This window comes from Vespa mandarinia, chromosome 20 (genome assembly GCF_050613455.1).
Source record: "Vespa mandarinia isolate Hongniang chromosome 20, ASM5061345v1, whole genome shotgun sequence".
Lineage (NCBI taxonomy): Eukaryota > Metazoa > Arthropoda > Insecta > Hymenoptera > Vespidae > Vespa > Vespa mandarinia.
This window is the reverse complement of record NC_140829.1, coordinates 137,501-163,094: the sequence shown is the minus strand read 5'-3', so window position 1 is coordinate 163,094 and position 25,594 is coordinate 137,501. Positions and strand designations below refer to the sequence as shown.

General features: G+C 39.9%; 2 protein-coding genes across 6 annotated transcripts in view; one reads left to right on the top strand and one right to left on the bottom strand.

The window, feature by feature from the left end:
* LOC118448342 (kin of IRRE-like protein 3) overlaps positions 1–24,539 on the bottom strand; it is an 87,177-nt gene extending 62,638 nt beyond the window's left edge. For 2 of the 4 annotated variants that reach the window (XM_035881486.2, XM_035881484.2), the window contains exon 1: positions 22,993–23,503. In XM_035881486.2, coding sequence (XP_035737379.1) covers positions 22,993–23,047 — 55 coding nt within the window. In that variant the 5' untranslated portion in view covers positions 23,048–23,503. Of the gene's footprint in view, positions 1–22,992; positions 23,506–24,334; positions 24,429–24,523 lie in introns of those variants that run through there. The other 2 variants (XM_085662979.1, XM_085662982.1) reach the window with 2 other exon arrangements.
* A 596-nt stretch (positions 24,540–25,135) lies between these two features.
* Positions 25,136–25,594, top strand: part of Rcc1 (Regulator of chromosome condensation 1) — a 2,546-nt gene continuing 2,087 nt past the window's right edge. For both annotated transcript variants that reach the window (XM_035881505.2, XM_035881504.2), the window contains exons 1-2: positions 25,136–25,260; positions 25,368–25,451. In XM_035881505.2, coding sequence (XP_035737398.1) covers position 25,260; positions 25,368–25,451 — 85 coding nt within the window. In that variant the 5' untranslated portion in view covers positions 25,136–25,259. The remainder of the gene's footprint in view (positions 25,261–25,367; positions 25,452–25,594) is intronic.

Here is a 25,594-nt window from a genome sequence, read left to right as displayed (position 1 = left end):
GGCGTACAGCTTATCTACGGTAGTATTATCGAATCGAGAAGAAATTTACAACGAAATAAATAGTATCCGATCGCTTTGGGAGAGGGTAATAACGGGCGACGGTCCACCCAACGTTATCCGATAATGCTCGATAATGAGAGAGGCGGCTAATGAAAAACGGCACCTCGATGAATCCGAGAAAACGTTCGGATCCGTAAAATTGAACGAGCAAAGGGAATTCGTACGAAATGAAACGTAACTTTACAACGTGCCACGGTAAAACGTTGTAACGTTTGTTTCGAAGGGTGCAACTTCGTACCCGGGTATACCGACCTCTTTCATCCTCTATTTATCTCTCTACGTCTCTTTCAATTCCTCTCACTGCCCCGTCTCACCCTGCATTCACCATCGAAAGCAGAAACAGCCTCGGTGTAACGACCGCGACGCATCGTAATCCGTTATATTACACGTATACGCGTTCGTCCATTCCGCGGTGCCGTGTAAACTGTCCACCGCCGATGATATATGTGGCCAGTCAAATTCAGAGATTTCATGAACCTACGGAAATGTATAGAAAACGGGGGAAAAAGGAGAGAACGAAACGCAAACGTGATTTTAACAGCGACCGATTAAAAATAACCTTTCAACTCGCGCTATCGAGATATATTTTCTTTACGCAAAGAGAAAAATCAAACCATGTTCTCTCGATTCACTCTCTGACTTTACTTTCACCCACAAAATCGTAGGTTTTTCAATTAGCCTGATCTTTCATTAAAAAGAAAAAACAAAAAAAAGAAGAGGAAAAAAGTAGTTTGATGAAAACTTTCTTTTCGCGTTCGATCGAATCCCTCTCTCCTCTCCGTCCTCCGCTTGAGCCATCGGACGAAAATAATAAAAAGCTTAGGTAATGACGCGAAACGTTCGTTTACCTTTAGTCAAACGTTAGATTTGTACCGATTCACACAAGCGGGAAGTGTGCCCTTCTGATTTCAGATAAGGTAGAACAAAACGCCGAGGAAAAAACTCGCGGACTTGTTTGCCGGGATGCAGAGCGTTCGAATAAACAAATATAGGACGGACGTGCCTGGCAAAGTGTCAAAAAATTATAAAATGGCCAAAGTACCTTGTGCTCGCAAGCAATCGTAAGAATTTCTCGCAAACGTTAGGCTCCTTCCCTTATTTCATCCAACGACGAAGACGATGCCGACGATTCTCGACTATTGGAAATAATAAAATTATTCCTCGGCGAAGCGAACGTAATTCGAGGAGGCGTCCTCGAGACTGGATACACCGAATCAGCCGTTTGATTGGAATCTTGCCTAGAAATATCTTCGAAGGAAAATTCGAAAGATCAAATTTCAATTTTCTCTCTCCTCGAAACTAATTCGTCTTGTTAATTTACAGACGCACATCGATTAAATCGACGAAATAGATGGCGAGTTACGAACTAAACGCGCAAGTGCTCCTAAACCACGTAATAGATTCTACAGAGTTATATCCGTAAAGCTAAATACTACATTCGAGGAGTCGAGAAGCGACGTCGTTTTCTATGGACCGTCGAACCGCCAAGTACTCTCGAAAAGTTAAGAAAGCGTGAAATCGAAGCGCAAGATTTACTCTTAACTCATCTACGAATCCTCTACGTCTTCTCTCTCTTTACACACGATAGCTCAATAAATGCCAAATAAAATGCCCAATTAAATAAGTATATCCAATTATTATATGACTCGAAGGGAATTTTATCTATTCTTTATCAATTCGATTGGATAACAAACAATACGGAAAAACTGATATAAATGGACGCGTATCCGTGAGACACAGAGAGAAAAAGGGAAACAGAGTTTTTCTCCGCAACGTAGGAAAGGCGAAAGCTACGAGCCATCGAATTACGATCCATTGGTTTAACACGAATTAGCATTCTGTGCCGTAGGGAAAAAAAAAAGAAAAAGAAACTAGAAAAGAGACCGTGTACTCGTATATAACGCGTATATATAGCGAATTCAATCCGACGTAAAAACTACTACGCTTCTTTTCTAAACTTTGAAAAATAATTTATCGAGCTTATTGTCTCTCGTATATACGTGACCATTATACGTAGAAATGTTTTACGAACCAATCGAGTGGTTTCCGAAAAGAGTCGTATAATGGAATAAGGTCGTTATAGGCAATCTCGTTTTATAAGGTTTTACAAACGAAAAAACACTGATTTCGCTTAAATGAAAAAAACGCAAAGAATTTACGATTCGAAAGTCAAATGTTTAAAACCGATCAACTATTTTAAACGATATGGAAATCACTTTTTTCTAGGGAAACTCTGATTGCTCGGAGATCGGGAGAGAGAGAGAGAGAGAGAGAGAGAGAGAGAGAGAGAGAGAGAGAGAGAGAGAGAGAGAGAGAGAGAGAGAGAGAGAGAGAGAGAGAGAGAGAGAGAGAGAGAGAGAGAGAGAGAGAGAGAGAGAGTGAGAGAGCTTTGCCATGCGTCAAAAATATTCCCTCCAACGGCAACCTGGTGCGGTCAGGAAGCGGGTGCGGAGTCAGAAATTAGGTCAGTATCGATAAACGGTAGCGGACCGGCTGCAAAGTCGGAAATTTGCCGAAATAGGCCAACGGTCCTCCTCTCCTCGTCCTTTTCTCCAAACTTACAAATCTTGCTACGAGCTTCTGTAATCATCCAACGAGTTCATCTTGTATGTTTGACTATATTATTCCGTTATTGTAAAGCATTTTGATCACCGAAGGTAATGAAATTCTTAAATTCATTAACAAACTAATACGACTGGTTTCAACGAACGAAATATAAAATATTTCACAGTATTTTAGTTTTTCCTTTCTTTCCCGATGCAATCTCTTCAACAAAATTGTTTTCAAGTATTCCCTTATACTTTTGCTATACCTACGACAAAACAAGCAGTATAAAAGAAAAGGATTAAAAAAACAAAGAAGGACTTGCGCCCGCATTGATTCATAGCGGTATTGTAGGCTTATCTATTTGTACCTCCTCTATAAGAGCGCATCAGCGACGAATTTTCAGCACGAGAGGCGTCTCCGTTCTCGTGCAGTCTGCAATAACGACTAAGAGAGAGAAAGAGAGAGAGTTAAAGGAAAAAAGATGTATACGCATACAAATATGTATGCACATACATGTAATATACGCATACGTATACGCGCGAAGGGTAGAAGCGACTGACTGATATGTTTCTGTTGTCCGTCAAATGAGCAACAAATAACGGAGCATTGTTGTCTGTCGAGTGCGCACGGCACGGCGTGCGCGCAAACGAGAGTTTGAACTTAACAATGGAGCAGTGGTCCAGGACAGAACTTTTCAGGCCCGTGGAAACAATGCCAAGAGACGAGCGACAGCCGGTTTAATTAAACGCATCGTCAGCTCTGTATAGCAACACTATAGTGACGGTACTACGGGATACACACACGTTTATATTCTCATACGTATAACATGTCTATATGCGAACCATCTTCCGTACGTATGTATATTTATGCGCGCGGCAATTGCGCGTCACCGAGACGAAGAGAATTGAAAGGGTATATGCATCGCACGGAGATAAGTAAAATGAACGAAAACCAGTATACGACTCGTTCCGGACGAAACTCGAATCGTAGGTACGAGAGGAGCCCATATAGTCGATTCACCGATGTCGTGGCGTTAATCGTGTTCGCCGTTGCCAGACATCCCTTCTAACTTATCCCTCTCCTTCTCTCTCTCTCTCTCTCTCTCTCTCTCTCTCTCTACTTTATTCCGTTCCGTCTTCGTTTCTTCCAACTCGAAACTTCTCCTTGCGTACTTTGCGAGTTTTCCAAGAAACGATATCGCTTGTAGTCGCTTAACTTTGTTACAGAATAAGGGAAGTGAGAACTAAGAAGATTTACTTTTACTTCTTCCTATTCTTGCCATTCTTTTCTCTCTTATATCTTTTCGTTATTTCTCTCTTCCCCCCCCCCCTCTCTCTCTCTATCTCTTCCTCTATCAAGATTTTAGTCAACCGAGCAAAACGCCATATTCGAATTCCTACGAGCTACGAGACTGATCGAACAACTCGAAACACGTGTAGTTCTACCAAGATTCCATCTAACGAGTATAGATTTAATATGCCACGTGACACCACTCAGCTTGACGCAACAGACCCGAGACCTGTTTTAATGAGGAAGCGCAAGGACGAGAGAAAGTGAGATAAAGGGAGAAAGATAAAGTAGCGAGAATGCCACTTGCTATAACTCGTTAACGTTAATCCATTGTGTAACTCGAGAACGACTAGCCAATGATCTCGATAATTTATCCCGTTATATTGATATTATCATGATATAACGAATGTATACTCTTTATGGACAACAAGATGGATGTGAGTCTATCTTTGGAATAGAAAATAGAAAAGAAAATCGGCAAAATATGTCATTATTCCTAACCTATCGAGTAACTCTTTATAAAAACTCTTCACAAAAAAGATCCATTATTCGTCCGTTAAATCTAGACTTTCTTTTTCGCATTCGTAATAATTACGGCTACGTTTGAGCAAGCGTGGAATAGATTTTACGTAGCTCTAGGTTACGCGATGCTTTTAAGTAGTACATTCGTTCTAAGCTGACCGATGCCAAGTAGAAACGCTCGGTAAACATGGTCAGGAAAGAGAAAAAATAATGTGATATGTGGTAGAGTGAAAGAGAGAGAAATAAAGAAAAAAAAGTTGAATCAAAGAGCAGCGTCGAGCGAAAAACGTGTAAAGGATATGCGGTAAAAGAGGAAGAAACGAGAGAAACAGAGAGAGAGAGAGAGAGAGAGAGAGAGAGAGAGAACGTGGTGCATCCTTCACCTTTTTCGCAAAGGGGGTTGGATGTGCTCTTACCGGACAGCCAAACGCTCCGTTCGTATGTGTATGTACGCACATAGACATTCGCGCGCAACGCGTGCAAAGTTCCACCTTTTTTCCACGAACACACGTTGGAACTTGGCGAAATTTATTCGTCTGCATAGCCCCTTAAATCACGCCACCCTTTCTCCCTGCCGGTCTCTCGGCTACCGTGCAAACCCTTCCGCCTAGTCATCCACCTGCTCCTGCTTTTGTGGTGTTCGTGTGAACAAGGGGGAGAGAGAGAGAGAGAGAGAGAGAGAGAGAGAGAGGAGAGAATAGGAGAAAAAGCTTCTTCTCTCTCTTTTCCATCCTTTCGTCCTAGCCGCCACTAGCACACCACCGTTGGCACAGCAACTGCAGCGTATCGCCCTCTTTTTCTTTCTTGTCTCTACGAGAAACAACAGTGCATATTTTATTTTTAAAGCTGGCCGCATTGACAATTTGCAGCACCGTTATGTAAATGCATCGTCACGTACGCACTTCATGTCGGGGGAAAAGAAGCGTGGTGAAGTGGAGAAGAGTGAAATGGAAAAGAGAAGGATAAGGGAAGAGGAAGAGAGAAAGAGAGAGGAAGGATCAGGGATAAGAGAAACGACGAAACGTACGGAAACGTTCTCCTTCGCGGTGATAGATCCTACGATGAAATATATGCACTTTTACGACGTCGATGATATTCATTCTCCTCTTTCTCCTTCTTTATGTACGTGCAAGTGTATCTTTTGACGAATTTTTTTTACGTACGTACATGTGTAAATTATATCGAGAGAGTCGATTTCTATTTTTGAATATAACTTTTCAAGTCGCAAACAATCGATTAGGAAATTCGGATATATTTAGATATAATAGAGTGATTTTCTTTAGGTGAACCACCCCGTATGCTCGATACATTCATTATATATATACATGTGTGTGTACGTATACCATAGGGCAGACTATGGTGCCGCTTTAATCCTTTGAGGTAAGTTCGCGGTCGAAGCGCTTCGTTTGTTCGCGTATTATGCGATATAGAATCTGGAATATTCGATAGTGGATTAACCACAGGTTGGATTACACGAATATCGTTTTCGGGGAAACATTATGCGCGATTATCGTGGCACGAAATGTAGATTATTTTATAGTTTACATCGTTTCTCCGATTAGACATATCGCATTTCGCAAATTTGCAAAATCAATCAATGTCGCGTAGTCGGTCTTTATCCGATTTATCTTCCAAGGGTAAAATATGACGAGTATCCGAATTGAGACTCGCATACGTCGATCTTAATAAAAATATCATTGAAATGTACGATCACGAAAAGAATCTTTCATAACTTTTACGACGCCAACTTTCGGCGAGTCTCTCGAGCCCCTTCTTTCTTTCCTTCTTTCTCTTTTCTCTTAATGACTTTCTTTCTTTCGAATATCCTACGAACTAACTCCATTCTACCGAGACCCAAAATAACGTGTAACAGGAAATGGATTTTCCAACTCGCTTTACTTCCCGGTATCCTCCCCCCTCCCGCTCTTTCAACTTTTCTCTTATTTCGCTCATCTTTTTCTCTCTTCCATGCATTTCCTCCGTTTACTTGGACGCTTTTATTTTTCGTATTTACTTCTGAAAAACTGATGGCATTCGTCGCATGGCCGTCGAGAGATCGATCGTTGGACCGAAATGCAACGAATTCCGGCGTTGAGTAAATCATCGGTGAAACAGAAGGAAGAAACGAAGCGTCTATGTACTCGTCGTTCGATGGAAATGGCATCGGAATAAAAGGATAGAACGAAGCAGGAAGCACATGAACGAGGGAGAGAGAGAGAGAGAGAAAAGGAAAATCCAAAGAGAGAACGCGAGGCAACGAATCCCGATACTAAAATTCCATTAAAGCCCGACCGACAGTGTATCTTGCGCCTAGAATAATGTATTTCTTTAGATGCGAGACTGGAGAGAGAGAGAGAGAGAGAGAGAGAGAGAGAGAGAGAGAGAGAGAGAGAGAGAGGTGTCGATCGACTATACATATATCCTCGTCGACAGGATACGCCGAGTATCCTGTATCTCCTGGGCTACCCTCCGACTACTCCTCTAGGTACCAAAGTATCGACACCTTTTCCATCAGGGAAAAATATCAACCCTTTGTTATTACACGGCCGAGCACTTTTCTAGATATCTCGGGCTCCTCTCTCCTTCTTCTCAATTTTATTCTTATTCCTACCATCTCGTTGTATCACCTTTGTGCCATTTTTACGTTACGTTAGACTCACTAAGAAAAGACAATAATACTTTCCGTATAGCTCGTCCATCGCTCGACCCAAAAGTACAAAAGTTCGGAACGATGCTAAAGCGAATGGAAAAAAAGATGACGGATGCTCCGAAAAATTTTCGATTCGCGATGTACAATAATGGAACTCGAGATAAGTAACTTTTTATTCCGACTTTTGTACGATTTCTATGAGGGACAAGACGGAGAATCATTATCTTTAAGATAATAATAGCTTCGTAGATTCTTCTCTTTTTAGAAGAAAAAATCTACAACCAAGAGACGACCAATCGCTCGCGGCTAAAGAATAGATCCGCGTATTCGCACGAAAAACGTCGTTTACGAGTTACATGCGTGCACGTGCACGATCTCCCCGGTTACGGAGCATCTGTGAGATTCTCGGCAGGGACGTGCATCGATGCCGTTCTACTCTCTCCTCTACGTCGACTTCACAAAGGACGCATGACGCGCGACAAATAACAAGGTACGATCAAAGGAATCGAACGACAGCTTCCGCCTCGTTGTTTCATCCTGGGCGACGAGTCGATCGTCGGACGAAACGACGGCGAGCGAGCGAGCGAACGAACGAACGAACGAACGAACGAACGAACGAACGAACTATTAGGACACGTAAAAGGAATCGTCTAACGTCGTACGATCGCAAAGGACATAATACAAGAGTATAATCGATTAAAAGAATTCTTTCTTTTTTTTATTAATTTGCGATAAATACACACACACACATATATATATATATATATATATATATATTTGTCGCAAATCGCGATTGCGAGTACGAAGAGAATAACGAGGATAAAGATAATAATGAAAGAATAGAAAGCATTTTTTGCAAATTCGATCGTTACGATCGATTTCTCGTTTATCTTCGAACGACGCACGTCTAGTCCCGCTTTTAATCGATTCAAAGTACTCGCAGATCCATTCGTTTTCCAACTCTGTTATCTTCCGACGACGACGACGACTCTCTTATATCCGTCGACGTCTCTGCGGGACATCAATGACAGTGCAGCAGCCAACGTCTATACGATTTGACGCGCGACCGAAATATGCCGTTCTAACTCACTAATTTTAACGCTACGCCATCGCGAAGGTACTCTCCCCCGTCGTCGTGCTCCTTTTAACACGAGGCCGCATAAATTTATTTAATAACGACGGTCTGACGGAAGAAACTAAATCGCTAAAGCTCGCGACGTTCATCCGATATTTCTTCCGCGCATTTTTTTCTTTCTCTTTTCCCTCCCTGTCAATAATTCTATAAACCCCTGCTCGATTTAAACGTATCTCGATTTTAAATATAAATTTCATATTCGAAAGAAAAAGATTTTACTTCGTTCGAACTCTTTCAGATAATTACAATCCTATTCAAGGACTTCCTCGTTTTAATTAATTATACGATTTTCCTCCTTGGCATTTACGTGCGAATTAAAGTTTCTAATAATAGGTAATTATATTTTGATAACGTAGACATTCGCATTGGTTATTCTCCCACGTCGAACTATGCTTTATCATTATCGAGAGAATATTATCTCTCGTTTATACAAAAACTTTTCGGGTTACAACCTACTATTTCAATGCGTTTTCATAAAATTTTACAAACTTTTTAATGGCATCGAATAACTGCACGTACACGTATTTAATAATAATAATAATAATAATAATAACGATGGGGTAAGTAAATATATCTCATAGACATTTCTGAAAATGTTTAAATATCATTGCGATTATCTAACAAAATCAAACTTTATTACGATAGGTATCTGTAATTGCTCGACCAACCCCTTCGGATATAAATCTTAAAAATAAAACACGAAAAAGGAAAAAAAAGTAAAGAAAAACGAACATGCATATACTTGGATCATATAAAAGTCCATTATCATAGGAAGTATATGTATTATATGTGCGAGTTCGTAACACCGAAACGACGATTAAATTCGATTAAAAATGTATACGTATTTATCACGCGCGACCTATTTTCTAGAGGAAATCGTTATACCTTTTAATGCTTTTTCATTTATTGACACGTATCGTTTTCAATTCGTTGCCATTTTCTGACTATAGACTTAGTTATATGCGAAAACGTCATTTAGGGTAAACTATCATCGATAGCTGCGAGTAGCCAAGTCTTAACTCGAAATGTAGAAATCAACGTTCTGCATCGAATCTCTCGGGCATAAACATGATCTACGGTTTGAAAATTACTCCGAGAGGATCATCGCTTTATAGAATACGATCCAGTTTCCGTGAGAACACGATATAACTCCGCGAAGTCTCAATAGTTTTCGCTTCAACGATGCGCTATCTTCATTAAGCTTCTCCCCGTCTTGCTCGATAGAATCAACCGAACGGATGGGTTCGACGATGGTTGTTTCCGTACTTTATAACGATGAATTGTTCATTTGTTTTAAAACATATTTTTCTCCTTGCAACGATAAAAATTTGAAAACTTTTTCTACGTTGTGATTTTATTCGATACGGAATAAAAAAATCTATACAGAGATAGACTTTTGTAAAATAAAGGTGGCTATTGTAATGATTTAATTAATATATCCATTCGACTGTACTCCATTTGTCCTCTTTCCCTTTTCTCCTCCTATCCAACCCACATCGTCGATACCATCGTGCACGTACAACGTGCATAAAGGAAAGTTACAATGTCTCCCTCCCCCTTCCTCTCTCTCTCTCTCTCTCTCTCTCTCTCTCTCTCTCTCTCTCTCTCTCTCTGTATAAATATATAAATCCATAATATTTTTTAATTATCTCCTACTCTCTCTCTCTCTCTCTCTCTCTCTCTCTCTCTCTCTCTCTCTCTCTCTCTCTCTCTCTTTCTCTCTCCCTCTCAGCTCCCTGTAGCCCCCTTTTCCCGGCTAATGGAAGGAAACGAGTGGTTGACGAACGAAGCTTGTTATATAATGGTTATATCGACGCATAATTCGGCTGGATGGATTTACGCTTCAAAACTGCCCCTATAACACGTGCGCCTATTTATTCGATCCAACGGATTAGACTTTGATTAATCGAATGGAAAATTAGATTAGTTTTCAAAGAGACAGAACAATAACGGAGTCTCGATAAAATCAAAAATCGAAACGTCCCTTGATCGATTTTTCCCTACCTCATATTTTTCCTTTTCTTTCTACGCTCGGTGATTTTTCTTGCCTATCTTCTTCGCGACAATCTTTTAATTCAATTACGATTAGATGGAGACTCTCTCTCTCTCTCTCTCTCTCTCTCTCTCATCGTCCAACTCTCTTGCGGCTGGAATTCGTAGCCCAAATTGAAATCGATCCGACGACTGACTCGCACTTTGCATCCCCACGGGATGAACGTCGAGAGATAAAGAGGGTTGGTACTTCGATTCGAAAGAAAAACGGGCACCAACGGACGATATCCACCTTCGGGGATTTCTTTCATATTACTACTCCGTGTCTCCTCGAACGAGACCTTATGGCAGCAGAGTTTCCTCGTCAGGAAGTAACGAGAAAAGAAACACAACGTACTGTTCACGATTGATTTCCTACCAAGGCAACCTACGAAGGCAAGAAAAAAGGAGATAGAGAGGGTAGATTTCTTCGTCGGTTAGTATCCTCGCTTTTACTCGTTTTAAAGAATAAAAAGAGACGAATGGAGGGAGATGAACAGAAAGATAGAAAAGAAAAGGAAAGGCAAAAAAGGCTGAAAGCTTATCAATAAAACGAAGCCATCGTTAATTTTAAAGCTTGACGTTTCGAATCGCGAAAAAATGCGAAGCCTATCGTTCTCGTACCGTCGACCTACGATTCGTTTCGTTTTAAATCTACGTGCCTGGAAAACGTTGAAGATTTCATTGAAAAAAAAAGCTTCGGGATAGGTCGCGATTCTGTTTGAAAAAAAAAATTCAAATTCGAACGCCACGGCCGTGATTTAATTCCTTTTAATTCGCGGTATTTCGCTAAACGAAATAACAGAAAAAGGCTAACGCAGCGATCGATATTCGAAGGATATAGGCGAAAGGGTGGACACCCGATGGACTGGGAAATGCGGGACAGTCGTATCGATAAAAATTTACATAACACTCGCGATGTTGCTCTCGAACGCAATGCCGATTGGCCCAGCGGGATATCTGATTTTGATCGACCTACCGGCATCGACCGAATTAAAATCGTTTATCCTCTAGCCCAAGATCGATCGTCGATTGAGAACATCGAGCCATTTCGCATTGCTTATTGTCATTGGATAATATTGTTTTCGATAAACAATATCTACATATTTATCTACATTTATCTATATTCGATGGAAATATAAATTTTGATGAAAACAAATTGAAGACCGTGGGAACGCGAGTCGGAATAATATCGTAGGAAAAAGTCTCGTTGCCGTTGGCTCGTATCGAACTTTTAATGGAATCGAATTTCATTCGGGCGAGAATCATTAGCTAGTTTATCCTCCAACAGCGAAATCAATGGCATACAATGAGCTTACCCGCCAACCACCGTTGGGCTTCGCGCCGTATAACCGTGTAAGTGCGAGCGCGAACACGTGTTCTGAATGCGTCGTTTGGCACGAATAATCGTTCGATCGGAAAACAGACGTTTCGATAATCGACGTGTACCTATTACATGCGTGTTTTCGAGCGAACTCCTCTACGATTGACCCCATCCAAAACGATATCGTCTCGCCGCGAACCGATTCTTTTATTCCTTTCTTTATCTTTAAACTTATACCGACATATACCGGCTAGATTATAATATTCCATTGAAAATATCCTCATATGTTGCACCGATTTTATATCGATACTCTTTTTTTATAGAAATCTCTTTCTATGAAGGAGCGGAAATAATGGACGAGTCTTTTAAAAATGTTTGCATTTCGTTCTTTCGTTCGTTCGTTCGTTCGTTCGTTCGTTCGATCGATCGATCGATCGAGAGAGAGAGAGAGAGAGAGAGAGAGAGTTCGACTCGTCGAAAAAACAAATTTCTCGATACTATTTATCCGTCGACATTACACACGCGGCAAGGGCGGGACGATTGATTTGCAGAAACTCGGCAAATACACGGTCATGCGAATTTCCGCTGTTACGAACTACTAGAAAGGATTCAATTAACCAATTCCGGACATTCCTTTTAGCGCGAGCTTTGAACGAAGTCGTGTCCATCGCCCCCTTAGAGCGTTATCCCGCTCTTTCAGTCTCGCCTCAGGGATTTCTCCGACAATTTTATTTCTCAGCTCTTTCTCTCGCGGATGTTGCACGTGGATATGTACGTTCCTCTATAAACAGCCTTTAGAGAAAAAGCGCCCCGACAACTTTATTATACGTGTGATTGATTTTAGATTTCCTAGGTGCAATTATAGGGGGGGGGAAAAAAAGAAAAAAAAAGAAAAAAAAGAAAAGAAAAAAAGAAAGAAAAAGAAATACCCAAAAGCAATTACTTTTTCGAGGATCTTCATATACTTTGCGAGCAGACACTGGCGCGCGACCCTTGTGTTAACTGATATAGAAAAGACAAGTCTTTGATTATCACGTTGCAAAAATACGATGTTCGCTTATTTCATTGGATTCTCCATGGCTTTATGTCGGATTCTCATTCTCATCGCAAAAAAAAAAATCATTATGCAATCCTATTTCGAGAAAATTTTAATTAGCCGGTAAAAGCTTTAAGCCGATGGAGGGACTACAGAGCGCACTTTTAATTACGATCCCGTGACTTCTCCAAATATGTTCGCAACTATACGTCGGAGGAACAACTTTCTCTGTTTTCGTTCGCTCCGTTGAGAGAGAAACTCAATGGGCGCCTCGCGTCTTCTCTCTCTCTATCTCTCTCTCTCTCTCTCTCTCTCTCTCTCTCTCTACTCGTGCTCGTTACTCATCGGGTAACCGCATAATAATCTTTCTCGACTGTCCTCTTTCTCCTGATAATACGAAAGTACGGAATATGTACTGATAATAGATACGACAGTACGAAATATATTGTCCCTATATTTTTTAACTTCTTTCACAGAATATATTATATACAACCGATATATCTACGTAGGTATATAAAAATAGGATCTCCAAGAAGAAAAAAGGGAGGAAAAGTTTATTCCATTTATCGATTCGCCCTCGATTCTACCATATCTCTCGTCGTATTTTAGAATCGCGAAACAATGAAATATAACCGAATACATTTTCAGCCTCCTTCAGGAAGAATATTTCCGCCCTTTCGTAAACGAACGAATATAATAACAAGTTCCCTTCTTCGACGAACGTTCATCTCGTTCTGGCATCCTATGCGGTGGCCTAGGTTTTGAGTTAACTATGTAGATACATCGAGCTCGATACCAAATACCACAGACATGGAGGTCTCCATGCGGATTTGACGATAACCTCGGTTCCGCCACGAAGCAATCAGAGGCAGTCGGATTATGTGGCATTTATCCACGTTCGCTGATTCGGCGAGGTAAAATCTCCAAGCAAGAGTGGAACTCGCCAAAGGGAGAAGATATTCGTAGAGTTGCGCGAGGACGAACGAAAAAGGAAGAAGAGAAAGACCTGCCTAATACGGATGAGAAAGGATCGATCAAGCTGATTATTCCAAAAAATTCCTTTTTTCCATGTCTCTTTTGCGTTAAAAGACGGTTGTCGCGATAAACGACAGCTTACCGATAATCGATATGTTGTTTTTAACGGGTAGTAAGCCCGCCGACGTTAACTCGCCGACAAATCGCCAACATTTTTGACGAAGAATCATGGTCTTGCGCCTAAACGGTACATGTCCGTCTCTGTGTATGTGTATGCATACAAATGTATATATATATATATATATATATATATACACACACACAATATGCGATATATATGATATACGCTGGGCCAACAGTGACCACCGTAATGATCATTTCTGCATAAAGGAACGAATCGATTAATCAAAATTTAATTACTCCATTGTTCGAGAGACGAACGCGAACGATAGGGACGATACTAAATGCCTGGTGCTCTTTCGATATAGTGCAACGCGAACGTTATTTATCGTGGCATCGTGATTACGTAGATGAATCTGAAAATTGTGAGGGAAAATCGATCGACAGCAAACGACGTACCCAGAGAAAAAAGTTTTCTCTTAAATCTCTAACTGCTTTTTTCATTCAATTTCTTTCGAAGACTAATATCAATATCTGATTGAATTTCTCCAAGATAAGGAGCATCTGTTTCATATTACGTGCAATTTCATTACTTAGCATATAGAAACAGAGGATAGAATTTGCTATATTACGGATTTAATTACTTTCGGTCGAGCGAAATCTTGAGAAACTCTAACGTACCGTAAACGGAAGACGACTCGCATATACGACCGGAAAGAGATGGAGAGGGAGAGAGAGAGAGAGAGGGAGAGAGAGAGAGAGGGAGAGAGAAAGAGAGGGCGGGAGTAGGAAGTAGAACGACAAAACTCTACAAGTGTGTCGTCGGGACGTTTATGCTCGCGCTACTTCGACGGTAAGTACAACAACTTGACTTGGAAAATTCTTAGCAGACAGTAGACAATATCCGGGTCCGATCGCAGAATTCGATCCGCGTTACCGTAAACATCCACGGGATCTTCTTTTTCTTTATTTCTCCCAGTTTGCTTTTTTCTACCTTGTCCTCTACTCCCTCTCTTCACTTTTTACTTCTTAAAACGGAAAGCGAAGGAAAAGCATATACGAGTCATCTAAAGTTCGTCTCGCACGATTTCGAAGGCAGACGAGATCGGATCTTTGCAAACTTTTCGCATTAATAATTCCCTACCGCGATCGGAATTATAAATCAAATTTCTACGGTATCCTTCCTATGAGGAATGCTCCAAAGTCTTGCGGCTTTCGAAAGACACGTACGATCCTCCGTAAATTTCTTTTACAAGAGTGGAAAACTTTCCCCGTCTCCTCCTCTTTTTATTTTTCTCTCTTTTTGTGTGTACATATTTTTTTCTTTCTTTTTTTCCTCTTCCTACATAGACACAAAAGACAATCGTATCGAAATAAAATATCTTCTTAGCCCTTTTTCGTATTGCCATTGAAAAATAAAAGTTTCGAGCAAAAGGAATCATAATTCGTTTCGTTATAATTTACATTGAAAAATGGTGACCGAAAATGCGAATCTTGCTAAAAGGCAAAGCGGAGAGTCCCTTTCGTCGAAAGAACACGAGGAGTTCGCGGTTGGCTTAAACATGCAAACGCGATTTTTCCAAATCGTCGTAATTCTCGACGAAAGTGCAAGAGTAGAAGACCGAGGCTACGTGCTGCAGCTGTTGCGAGCTGAAAGCAAACAGGGTGCATAGAAACGAATAAACTATGACAGGGTGCATGGAAGCCATTCCACGCGCTGGCAAAGAAGAGAAGGCGAGAGAGAGAGAGAGAGAGAGAGAGAGAGAGAGAGAAAGACAGAGGGAGAGAGACGCAAACTTTCCTCTCGCATATAAACTCGTTTCAGCGGACTCGATCCAGTCCGACGATTCTGCTTACTCCTATGTATCTCTCTTCTACGAATGACGTCATAAAATTGAAATTCTACTGCAAAAAAGTTAATCGTTTGAAGAATCTCCACCGGCCGATCGACCGACCAGAACCTTTCATCGGACATATTCCAAGCATTCAGAGGGGGCGAACTAATTCTGTCTTATGTCAACCGATTAGCGGTGCGAAGTAGAATTATGGAAAATCAATCGTCGGGCTAGTCCTTTGCTTGTACCTTGCCCGACGACATAATAATTATCGTGGAAAAGCATAAGAGCGATCGCGGCAATGAGGAGACTCGTCGTTCGGTGATCCGTGAAAATATTTAATTTAAGATCTAAGTTAACCGAAAATCTTTAAAATCAAAAGAGAAAGATTGCAACGTTCCATCGATCGATCGCTGGATCAAAGTTACAACGATAACACAGCAAGTTGTAAAACTGTCGAGAAACGTGCCAAGCTGTTTTATGGCGGATCGATTTAAATTTATTCACTGTAAGGACATTTATCGTTTCTATCGCATTGTTATCACGTACGAGTACCATCTTTTTAGGTGCATACACGCACCTGTGACTTTGATACCTTCGATGCGCACACATGCCTACGGATTACGATACAAAGTAGAAAAGCGTGAAACCGATAGTTTTGTTAAGCGTAATCGTGCATCCGAGCGTAAATACGTGTATGCGCGCGTAGAGGAAAGGCCAAGGATCTACGATTAAAAAACAATACGTGATAGTGCAATAAAAATACATCACCACAGATTTCTTTCTTTTCTCTCTCTCTCTCTCTCTCTCTCTCTCTCTCTCTCTTATTATATTATATCCCTTTACTATACGCAATACGATAGACTTGTCCTAAAGAGAATTCGACGTGTAATTCGACAAAGGGATAAAATCGATATCAAATATCAATTGGTACGAAAGTCCACGACGATCGGTAAATAGTTTCCTCGACGCGTCCTCGTTACGATTAAATCGACAAAACGATCGAGATGCGCATTGTAAAACAATTACAACCCAATGGAAAATCGATTTTATAAAAGAACAAATACGCGGACTTGGCATTTGATAAATTCTATAGAAAATCAAAAATCGATTGATCGAACTCGATTAATTTTACTTCAACCAAGTTGGTACACTTCAACTTTCTACTCGATTCTTTAGCATGGTTATGGCTGGTCTTTGATGGTTACTCGATCGAGCAAGTTAAAAGAAACGTCGTTGTTGCCAAGAGAATGTACATTCGTTCGCGACTGTATCCCTCTTTCATTCGCCGGTATAAAAATGTATGTACTGTCACTCGACGAAAAAAGAGGCTACGTGAATTATAATAGAAATCCGTACTTTTAGAAAAGCTTTTAAAGGATTACTGCAGTCGGTCGGTAACATCTTTCACTTATTTACGAACGAAAGCGGAGATGACTGCACTTCACTGGCTTTGTATTCCAACAGGTGCTGTTGCTGCTGCTGCTGCTGCTGCTGCTGCTGTGTATCGCGGTGAAAAGCTCGGACCTCGCCTTCTCATAAACAAGTAATTCTCTTTTAGACTTTCAAATCGGCAGTGATAGCTCTTACTTTGTACTTCCGCGTGTACTGCCATTTTTAAATTTTTATGGAATTCTCTTAAATGCTCGTCGAGACGGTTATCAGTTGAATAACAATCGTTTAATCGGATGACTCGAGTGGAAAATAAAAAAAGCAAAAGTATTCTGTCGTCATAAAATATGTAAATCTCGGGCGGGTCGCGATCCGACGTAAGATAAAATGAAAATTGTATAATATTTAGAAAAGAAAATAGCGCGATTAGAAAGTGAGCTTTCGAGATTTTCGTCCTAACGAAATAGCAAGACAGCACCCGTGTGCCTAGCTCTCTCTCTCTCTCTCTCTCACGCCCCCGTTTCTGTTGAGCAATAGAACCGTGTCCATTTCATCAGGAGCGACTTCGCCGAGGGAGAACGACGACATGCTCCATTTAATGGCGTCGTACCGTAAGACAAAAGAAAAACTTTGCTTCTCTTCCTCGCGAACAGGGTCGGCCTTTATCGGTTTCGACGTCACAACGGCATTAAATGAATGAGATCGTGAGAGATAGAGGAAGAAGGAATAGAATGAGATGGCACAAGCTTGCTCGAATTTCTAAATCCAAGTCCCCGCCGCTTCTTTCCATCTCTCATTCAGCCTTTTCATTCGATCCGTCTCCATTGACCGTATCATTTTTAAACGGTCAATGTTTCATCAACACGCGCCACGGTGTTCGAGTTTAATCAAACTTTTAAAAGACTTCCGGCGCCGAGCGAAGCAGATTCGCGGATCCAGAACGAACTTCCGGTACGAATCCGGTAATCCGATGGACTTTTGCCGCCGTCGTTTTCGTCTTCGTCTTCGCGATAAAGAAGAAGAAGAAAAAGGTATAGTCTTTTGGAAAATTGAAACCTCCATAGAATCGAATCTTTTGCGAATTTCACGAAGCGCACTCGTTTCTTCCGGTGACTCGATCTTTTCAATTTTCCTTTCTCGCTTTGCCTCTCATTCATACCACTTTTACTTTTCCATCCAAAGCTTTGGCCAACTCCGTCGAGTTTTACTTTGGTAGAATTTTCTGATCTCCTTTTTATTATTTTATTTTTATATTTCTTATTTTTTGTAGACAATTATATTATTGACAAATATTAAAAGAGAAGAAAGTAATTTTCTTAAAGGCACCTAGTTCACTCGATATTTTAACCGTCGATCATCTTATTATTTTTTCTTTGAACGAATCTTGGTTAACAGAAGCAACGAGGTGCGAAAAGAAGTAGATTTTAACGCAGTCCCCGAGCTTACCATCGCTCGCAATGTTTCCTGAGAACACATCCAAGATGAACACGCCAAGTGCTTTCCCTCTTTCGTTCTTTCTATCTCTTAAGCAAGCGACGAAGGAAAAGAGAACCGTGAAGAGAGAGTAAAAAAAAAAGTCCGATGCTGCCTGCCTCATCGCGCTATAAAAATATTTTCAGAATCAATAAAATATTTTCTAGTCGAATGTCCAACATTATTAAATCTCTGTCGTATCCCGTATAAATGAGTTCACAAATGTTCGTAGATACTCTACGTGATAATGTAAAAAAAATTAACCGATGTTTGTTTCTAAGATAAATTCTTATTATCATAAAAACTCACTTTCAAGGGAGATATATGATGATATCATATATATTCGCTAACCCACGGATGAAACGTACATACATATATATATATATATATATATATATATATATATATATATATATATTTGAAAATGGGGGAAAAAGTTTCGCTCGCGATTGAATTAAAAATCAAATTTGGCTGGGATTCAGCAGGTAGAATGGAGCGGTCACACAGGTAGTCTCTTACTTACTTAACCACTGTACTACGGAATATTAGGAAGGGAGGAGGATCTCATCAGATGTGTTTCTTTACAAAATGCAAGGACTTGCGTAGAAGGGACTTGAAGTGTCGCCATTATTTCGACTGTATTGCAATAGGGCGTCGGTCTAGCTTTCCTTCTTTCACGCATCTGTTGAAAATTATACAAGGGGAAAATGTCTTCTTATCCGAAAGGTGACCATGATGGACCCAGTAAGAAATCATTCCATGGAAATCGATATGCCAACAAAGAAAGAGTAACTAAACCGAACAGTATATATATATATATATATATATATATATATATATACTTTCGTCTTTTACGATATAAATGATGGGAATCATAAAGAGATATGTATGTACGGTTTAAGGCGAGTTACCGTAAAATATGTATACATTTTTAGGATACCAACTCGGCTTGTTTGTGCTGCTTTAGAAACTTTATGATAGTCGTAAAAGGTGAGGCGGATGGTAATATGCGATAAAGCGGCAGCTCGTATTCGCCAAGTTCTTTCCGTATTTAGAATCGGAACGGATAGCACGTAGAAACAAAAAGTACAATGACGAAGAACAACGAGCGTGATTTTATCGGGCGACTGTCCGTCCGCGATGTTCAAAATGCAATTTGCATCGACGACGAATGCCCGTGGAAATTACAAATGCACTCTGATTAGAGCGAACTTTTCCAAGCGTTCGTTCGTTCGCCCATCCATTCGTTGGTTCGTCCGTCCGTTCGTTCGTTCGTTGGCCCATAGAAACGGGAAAGAAGAGATGGAGGATATACATATACGCACGTAGGATGGCTCTGTGTGTGTACGCGTATATATATATATATACATGCATACATATATACATACACACACACACACACACAAATATATATATATATATATATATATATATAGAGAGAGAGAGAGAGAGGGAGAGGGAGAGAAAGAAATGGACGAAGAGAGGAAATGCAAAAAGATTTACTTAGGCTAATTGCATGAGATATGCGATTGTTTCATGCATATTCAGCAGGCGCGAGACTCAGGAGGTGGGAATGGCTGATCGTTGTTTCTTCTTCAAGAGAAATATCTTTCCTTTCTCCTTCCGTGTCTTTCTTCTCCGTGTGTACGGTCCAAGGAAAAGCACGTGGTTGAAAAGGCAAAGGTAGTACGGATCTCTTGTGAAAATATCTCGTACGCGACTCGTTAAATTCGTTAAGATCATGCTAAACCGCGAAGGTACGGTACTTTATATCGATTAAAATTCAGTCGGCGCGACTCGTTGAAAATAATCGTTCGACAACGACGAGAGAAAAAATAACAGCGAAGGTAAAGATGAAAGAAAAAAGGAAAGAAAAAAGAAAAGAGAAAAGAGACGTTATCATAGACGAATATCGATCCTGAAATATACCCGGACGTGAATAACGATTTCATGAAATTCAAAGACTCCTCCGATCGTGACAACGAAAGAAATAATCACCTTAACGGGGATGAACGGAAATACAGTTGATGAAATTTCTATCCTTTTTCTTAGAAACAAAGAAAAATCTAAGTAAAGTTCGATAATCGTTAGAGTCGAAATTATCACGTTCGATGATCATTCGCACAAACATAAATATCGTTTATCGCATAAAATCTAGCCCTAGTAAAATTTCATCGACTCAACGCGAAAAAAAAAACGTTTGCCTGTTAAACGGAATAATTAAAATTCCTTGATTAGAAGAATTGGTCCATTTGATAATTACACTTTTTCCTCCAAGTTAGCTTTCTTTTTTCCTTATCCATGTCGTATTTTATATATTAATGTAACGCGCCATACTGTCTAACATATAATACTTTTCCTCGCAAATGAACTATGATTAAAGTGCATAGACCGCTATGGTTTTACACGAAACAAAGCGAAAATATACGCGACGTCAACGTAATACGAACCTTAAGTAAGAGCGCAACGTAATTAACGTTTGTCCAAAAATCATGGCTTAAAAAATATGCGGAGAACATAGAGACGTATGGCAGTTCGGAAAATCCACGCGTGCGTATTCGGATTAGCTCGAATAATGTGACGACTGATGAAACTTTATGGAATGAAGCGGATTAACTTGGCAAAAGAGACTCGTAAGTGGGGCGTTTGATAACGACTTGAAAAAATAAAAAAATAAAAAGAAAATCATACGATACTTTGGGCATAATGCATCTTTGACGAAGGAAAAAGATTATGCGAAATTATTTTAGGATTGATTAAAGACCAATGTTACGTTAACGATATAAGATTTTACGAAGGAAAAAAGAAAAAGTGCGTTCGCTTCTAACTCGACGACGACGACACGATCGATATTTCTTCGTGTAATAGGGAGAAGGGGGAAGGGGAGGAGGGAATTGTACAGATATTAGTACCGGTATTAATACCGGTTAATCGAAAATTTGGAAAAGTCCGATTCTCTCGATTACCTTCGCTTCCAACTTCGTAACTCGAAAGGGAAAGATCGATAGGTCGATAGGTCGGACGATGGTTCGAGCGACGAAGCGCTCGAAGAACGAGATTAGTAAACGAATTCTCCCTTATAAACTTGTGCACACGCGAGCTAATTCCCGAAATATCTATATAGGTAAGCGTGGAGTTGAAAAAATCACGGCATTCGTCTCGCGCGATAACAATCGAGCACGTATGTACGTAAATCAATCGCACAAAAGAAAGCTATGTAACGTCGAGCATTAATGAGAACGTAAACGAATACAATGATTGCAACGTAATTAATAGATAGACAAGGCTCGAATGACGCTTTATGTTAAAAGTCGGAAAATAATTTGACGCCTAATTGATGTTGCCTAATCGATCCTGGGTTTTTTCTTTTCTTTTTTAGCCGACGAATTCCAGGAGATTACCAAAAAGAAAACGTTTTAAAGCAGACGCATACGTTTCCAGTATTAATAAATAATTTCGCAATGATCGTCGGCAAGAAACCAAAACGGCATACATATGGATGATTAAATATTAACTTTAAAATCAGTGATCTTCGATCGTGGTTTCATTTGGAAAGTGCGAAAAGGCCGAATTTCAAAAATTCATTCGCCTCTCCTGAAATAGTTTTACTAATAAAAAAATTCTTTCAACTTTTGATAAACGATTCCTAAAACTTATTCGATACGTATCTCGTTTCTCCTTCGAATTTCCATCAGTGAATTTTCTATCAACGCTAGCTCGTATCAAGCAAAACCCTTCCACTCCTCTCCCTTTTCCCATCCATCCAAACATCGCAAGGATGATTGATAGCGAAAAAAGTGGGTTGCTGCTAGCTACATTTTTACTAATGTTTGTTTCTCTTTTTTCTCTCTTTTCCCAAACGCGTATTTCCCTCGCTCTCTCTCTCTCTCTCTCTCTCTCTCTCTCTCTCTCTCAAACATTATACCGACTCGTAGAAAGTCGTAAAACGAATGTTAAATTTCGTTTAACATAGAAGCTCCACCGCGAGTATCGAGATTAAGGAAAAGCTCCGTTGTATTCTTACGAAACGATGAAAGCTATCAAATAACATCGTACCATCGTGTTTATCTTATATGGTTTCCAATAAATATAGTATCGATGTTATATTTAAATATACCACTTAGTTATGTACAACGAACAGTAGCGTGGTTATTGAATATTATATCACTTATGCAATAATTGACGAAAAGATGACCGACGATCGAATCTAACGCACGAATGCTCGTATTTTTCCTAACTTCGATAAGATCGATCGTCGAATAGTCGACGAATTAAATAGAAGATCCAATAAATATCAGCAAGATCCAAAAGAGAAAAAAATGAAAAGGAAAAAAAAGCTATACGATACAACTACGCGAACTACTGGAATTCTACGATTCGATCTACAACATATAGAATATTGAAATTTACGAGATCACAGAAATTCGATCGATTTGAAACTTTAACCACCAGTAGGGAAAATACGTTTCGTTGATCTTGCAGCGATAGAAAAGCGCGCCTTGACGAAAGGACACTTTTACCTCCGTTCCACGTACGGTAAGAAAAAAGTACGAGGAATTAAATGGAATAAATCTAAACGATCTAGATGTATGTGGGACTCACCTGCTAAAAGCACCGTCTGCACGAGAAACAAGAGAGATCGTCGACGGTGTATCATTGCGATCCTTGTCCGTAGGCTCTACATGAAAGGACTTTTCTTAGAAAAAATCTCGTGATCTAAATCGATCCCAGTTTCTTCTATTCCTCTCGCTATTCCCTTTTTTAAATAATTTATTCGCTTTTTCTTCCAAACGTAAATCCTTTAGCACGCATCTCCACGTGGCGGAGTCATGCTGTGAATTTTCCTTTGCTTAACGTCGTAATTTCTTCCAAACTTTGCCTTAACTAATAAGGAAAACGTCGAGTTTCTTCCTCTTCGAAGATTAACTCGAATAAGAGACGTCAGCGTTGGTCGTTCTTCCGAACGAACGAACGAACGAACGAACGAACGAACGAACGAACGGACGAACGAACGAACGAACGAACGAACGAACGAACGAACGAACGGACGGACGAACGAACGAACGAACGAACGAACGAACGGACGAACGAACGAACGAACGAACGAACGAAGGATCGAATATGGAAGAGAGAGAGAGAGAGAGAGAGAGAGAGAGAGAGAGAGAGAGAGAGAGAGAAAGAGAGAGAGAGAAGGAAGGAAGGAAAGAACGAACGTGCGAGAGAAAATGAAGACAAGCTGCGCGAGCGAAGTCTCGCCTTCGACTGGCGCGCTCCGACGTTTCCGACCCCTCTGATGACCGCGACGAACCACCTCTACCCCTGTTCTCCTGGACCAATCTCCTATCCCTCCCCCGTCGTCATACACCTTCTTCGTTTTGTCTACTAATTTGCGATTTAGTAGGACTCGCAGGCGCGCGCCACCTTGCCAAAAGGACAATGAATTCATCGGCTAGACTTATGGCTTTGTTAAAATACGAGGGCGCGCGCAAGCACATACACGCGCACTTCCTAATCGAGTCTAAACGCCTGATAGAACAGGACTATTCGAATCTCTTGGTTATCGTACGCTTTGATTTGGACCTTTCCTAATTGTCACGTGTAACGCGTTTATAAATGAATCTTTTCATTTCCTCATTCGTTGACAATTTTTTTTCATTTATTTCTTTTTATTCCTCCTCCAAGAAGATAAATAACTTTATACCGAAGATGATAATATTATCACGAAGACATTTTTGAATTTATCGCATCTCAAAGTAATATCTAACGCAATAAGACTTTGATGATATAAGCCGCGCACGGTGATAATTGCAAAATTAACAGGGCAAAACTTATCAAGCCACTTTATCTAATCAATCGAATTAATACGAATTAATCGAACAACGAAACAGAATTTCGAACTTGCCATGGGAATTATTAACCAGGTCTATTTAATTAGATCATTTACCTTTTGATAATGATAATCACCGCCGATAAAAACTTCCATCTTCTCTGTACTCGTCGTTCCCAGCTTTTACAACGAAGCGTCCATCTGCCTAATTCTGAAAAACATGAATACTTATGTACACATTTACGGGTTTTTTTTATAAGATTTATAAATTAAACAAAATTTTAGCTTTACCAATTTATCGGTTACCTAATAACTTTTGCGTATGTACGAAGCCGATTATAATATATCATTTGCTTCTTCGACTCGTCAGTAATAAAGGTATAGGTTATATCCGATCAAAATATATTTCATGCACTTAAATGACAATTAAGGAATGAGAAACGATCGAGTTAATTTTTAACCGGATAAAAGGTTAATATTTCTTGTGCACGATTTATTACTATTACGTTTCGTTGCAACGCAACCTTTCCTATTTACGGAAGCAAATTTCAATGATACTTTTTGATTGATTAATAACGACACAATGATTATTATAACAAATATTAGAAATTTTCAAACGAAATAATCCGCCGATCTTGGATATACTTTTCGACCTGGTATATTGGCGCGAACGGGATCCTCTAACGAACAACCGGAAATGCCATGGCGAATAATATTAGTCGAATGTAAATATATTATGTATATCCTTTCGAAGAAATAAGTGAATAAGAATAAGAATTAAGGTTAAAATAAAAATTTTTACTGCTATTTATCATTTTTATATCCTTTCTTGGTAAATATTTATTAAACGATAAGGAGATATAAGTAGATAATATGGGAAGGATTTGCCCGCGCTACAATCGTTTCTTTATTGAAAATCAGCCGTTAAGATCTTCGCGAGTTGCGCAACGGACGTTTAGATTTGGAAGCATTGCTACTTTTGGCGCCAAGCAAGTAAAAAGCACGGTACAATCGTATTCCACGGAAAGTGCTGCGAAATATTAGTATGTATAAGTACGGCAATATTAAAATTGCCTTAAAGACTACGTGTAACAGTCATGAGAAATATATTAAAAGAACATTTATCAACATAACCTAAAAAATGTTATAGTGCCGCCAAGGAAAGCCACTAAACGAACCGCCCAAGCTCCTCCGGCGGGACAAAAGAGGTCTAAGCAGCAAAAAAAAAAACAAGGTAAAAATTTCACTTGCTATTTGTCTAGACAAATTTCAAATTTCACTTTTATTTAAGCCGATAAACAATTCGAAAAGTAAAGATAGCATGTACTTCTTTAACTGCCAGGCTAATATCACTGCATTTTTTTTAGATCACGTCCG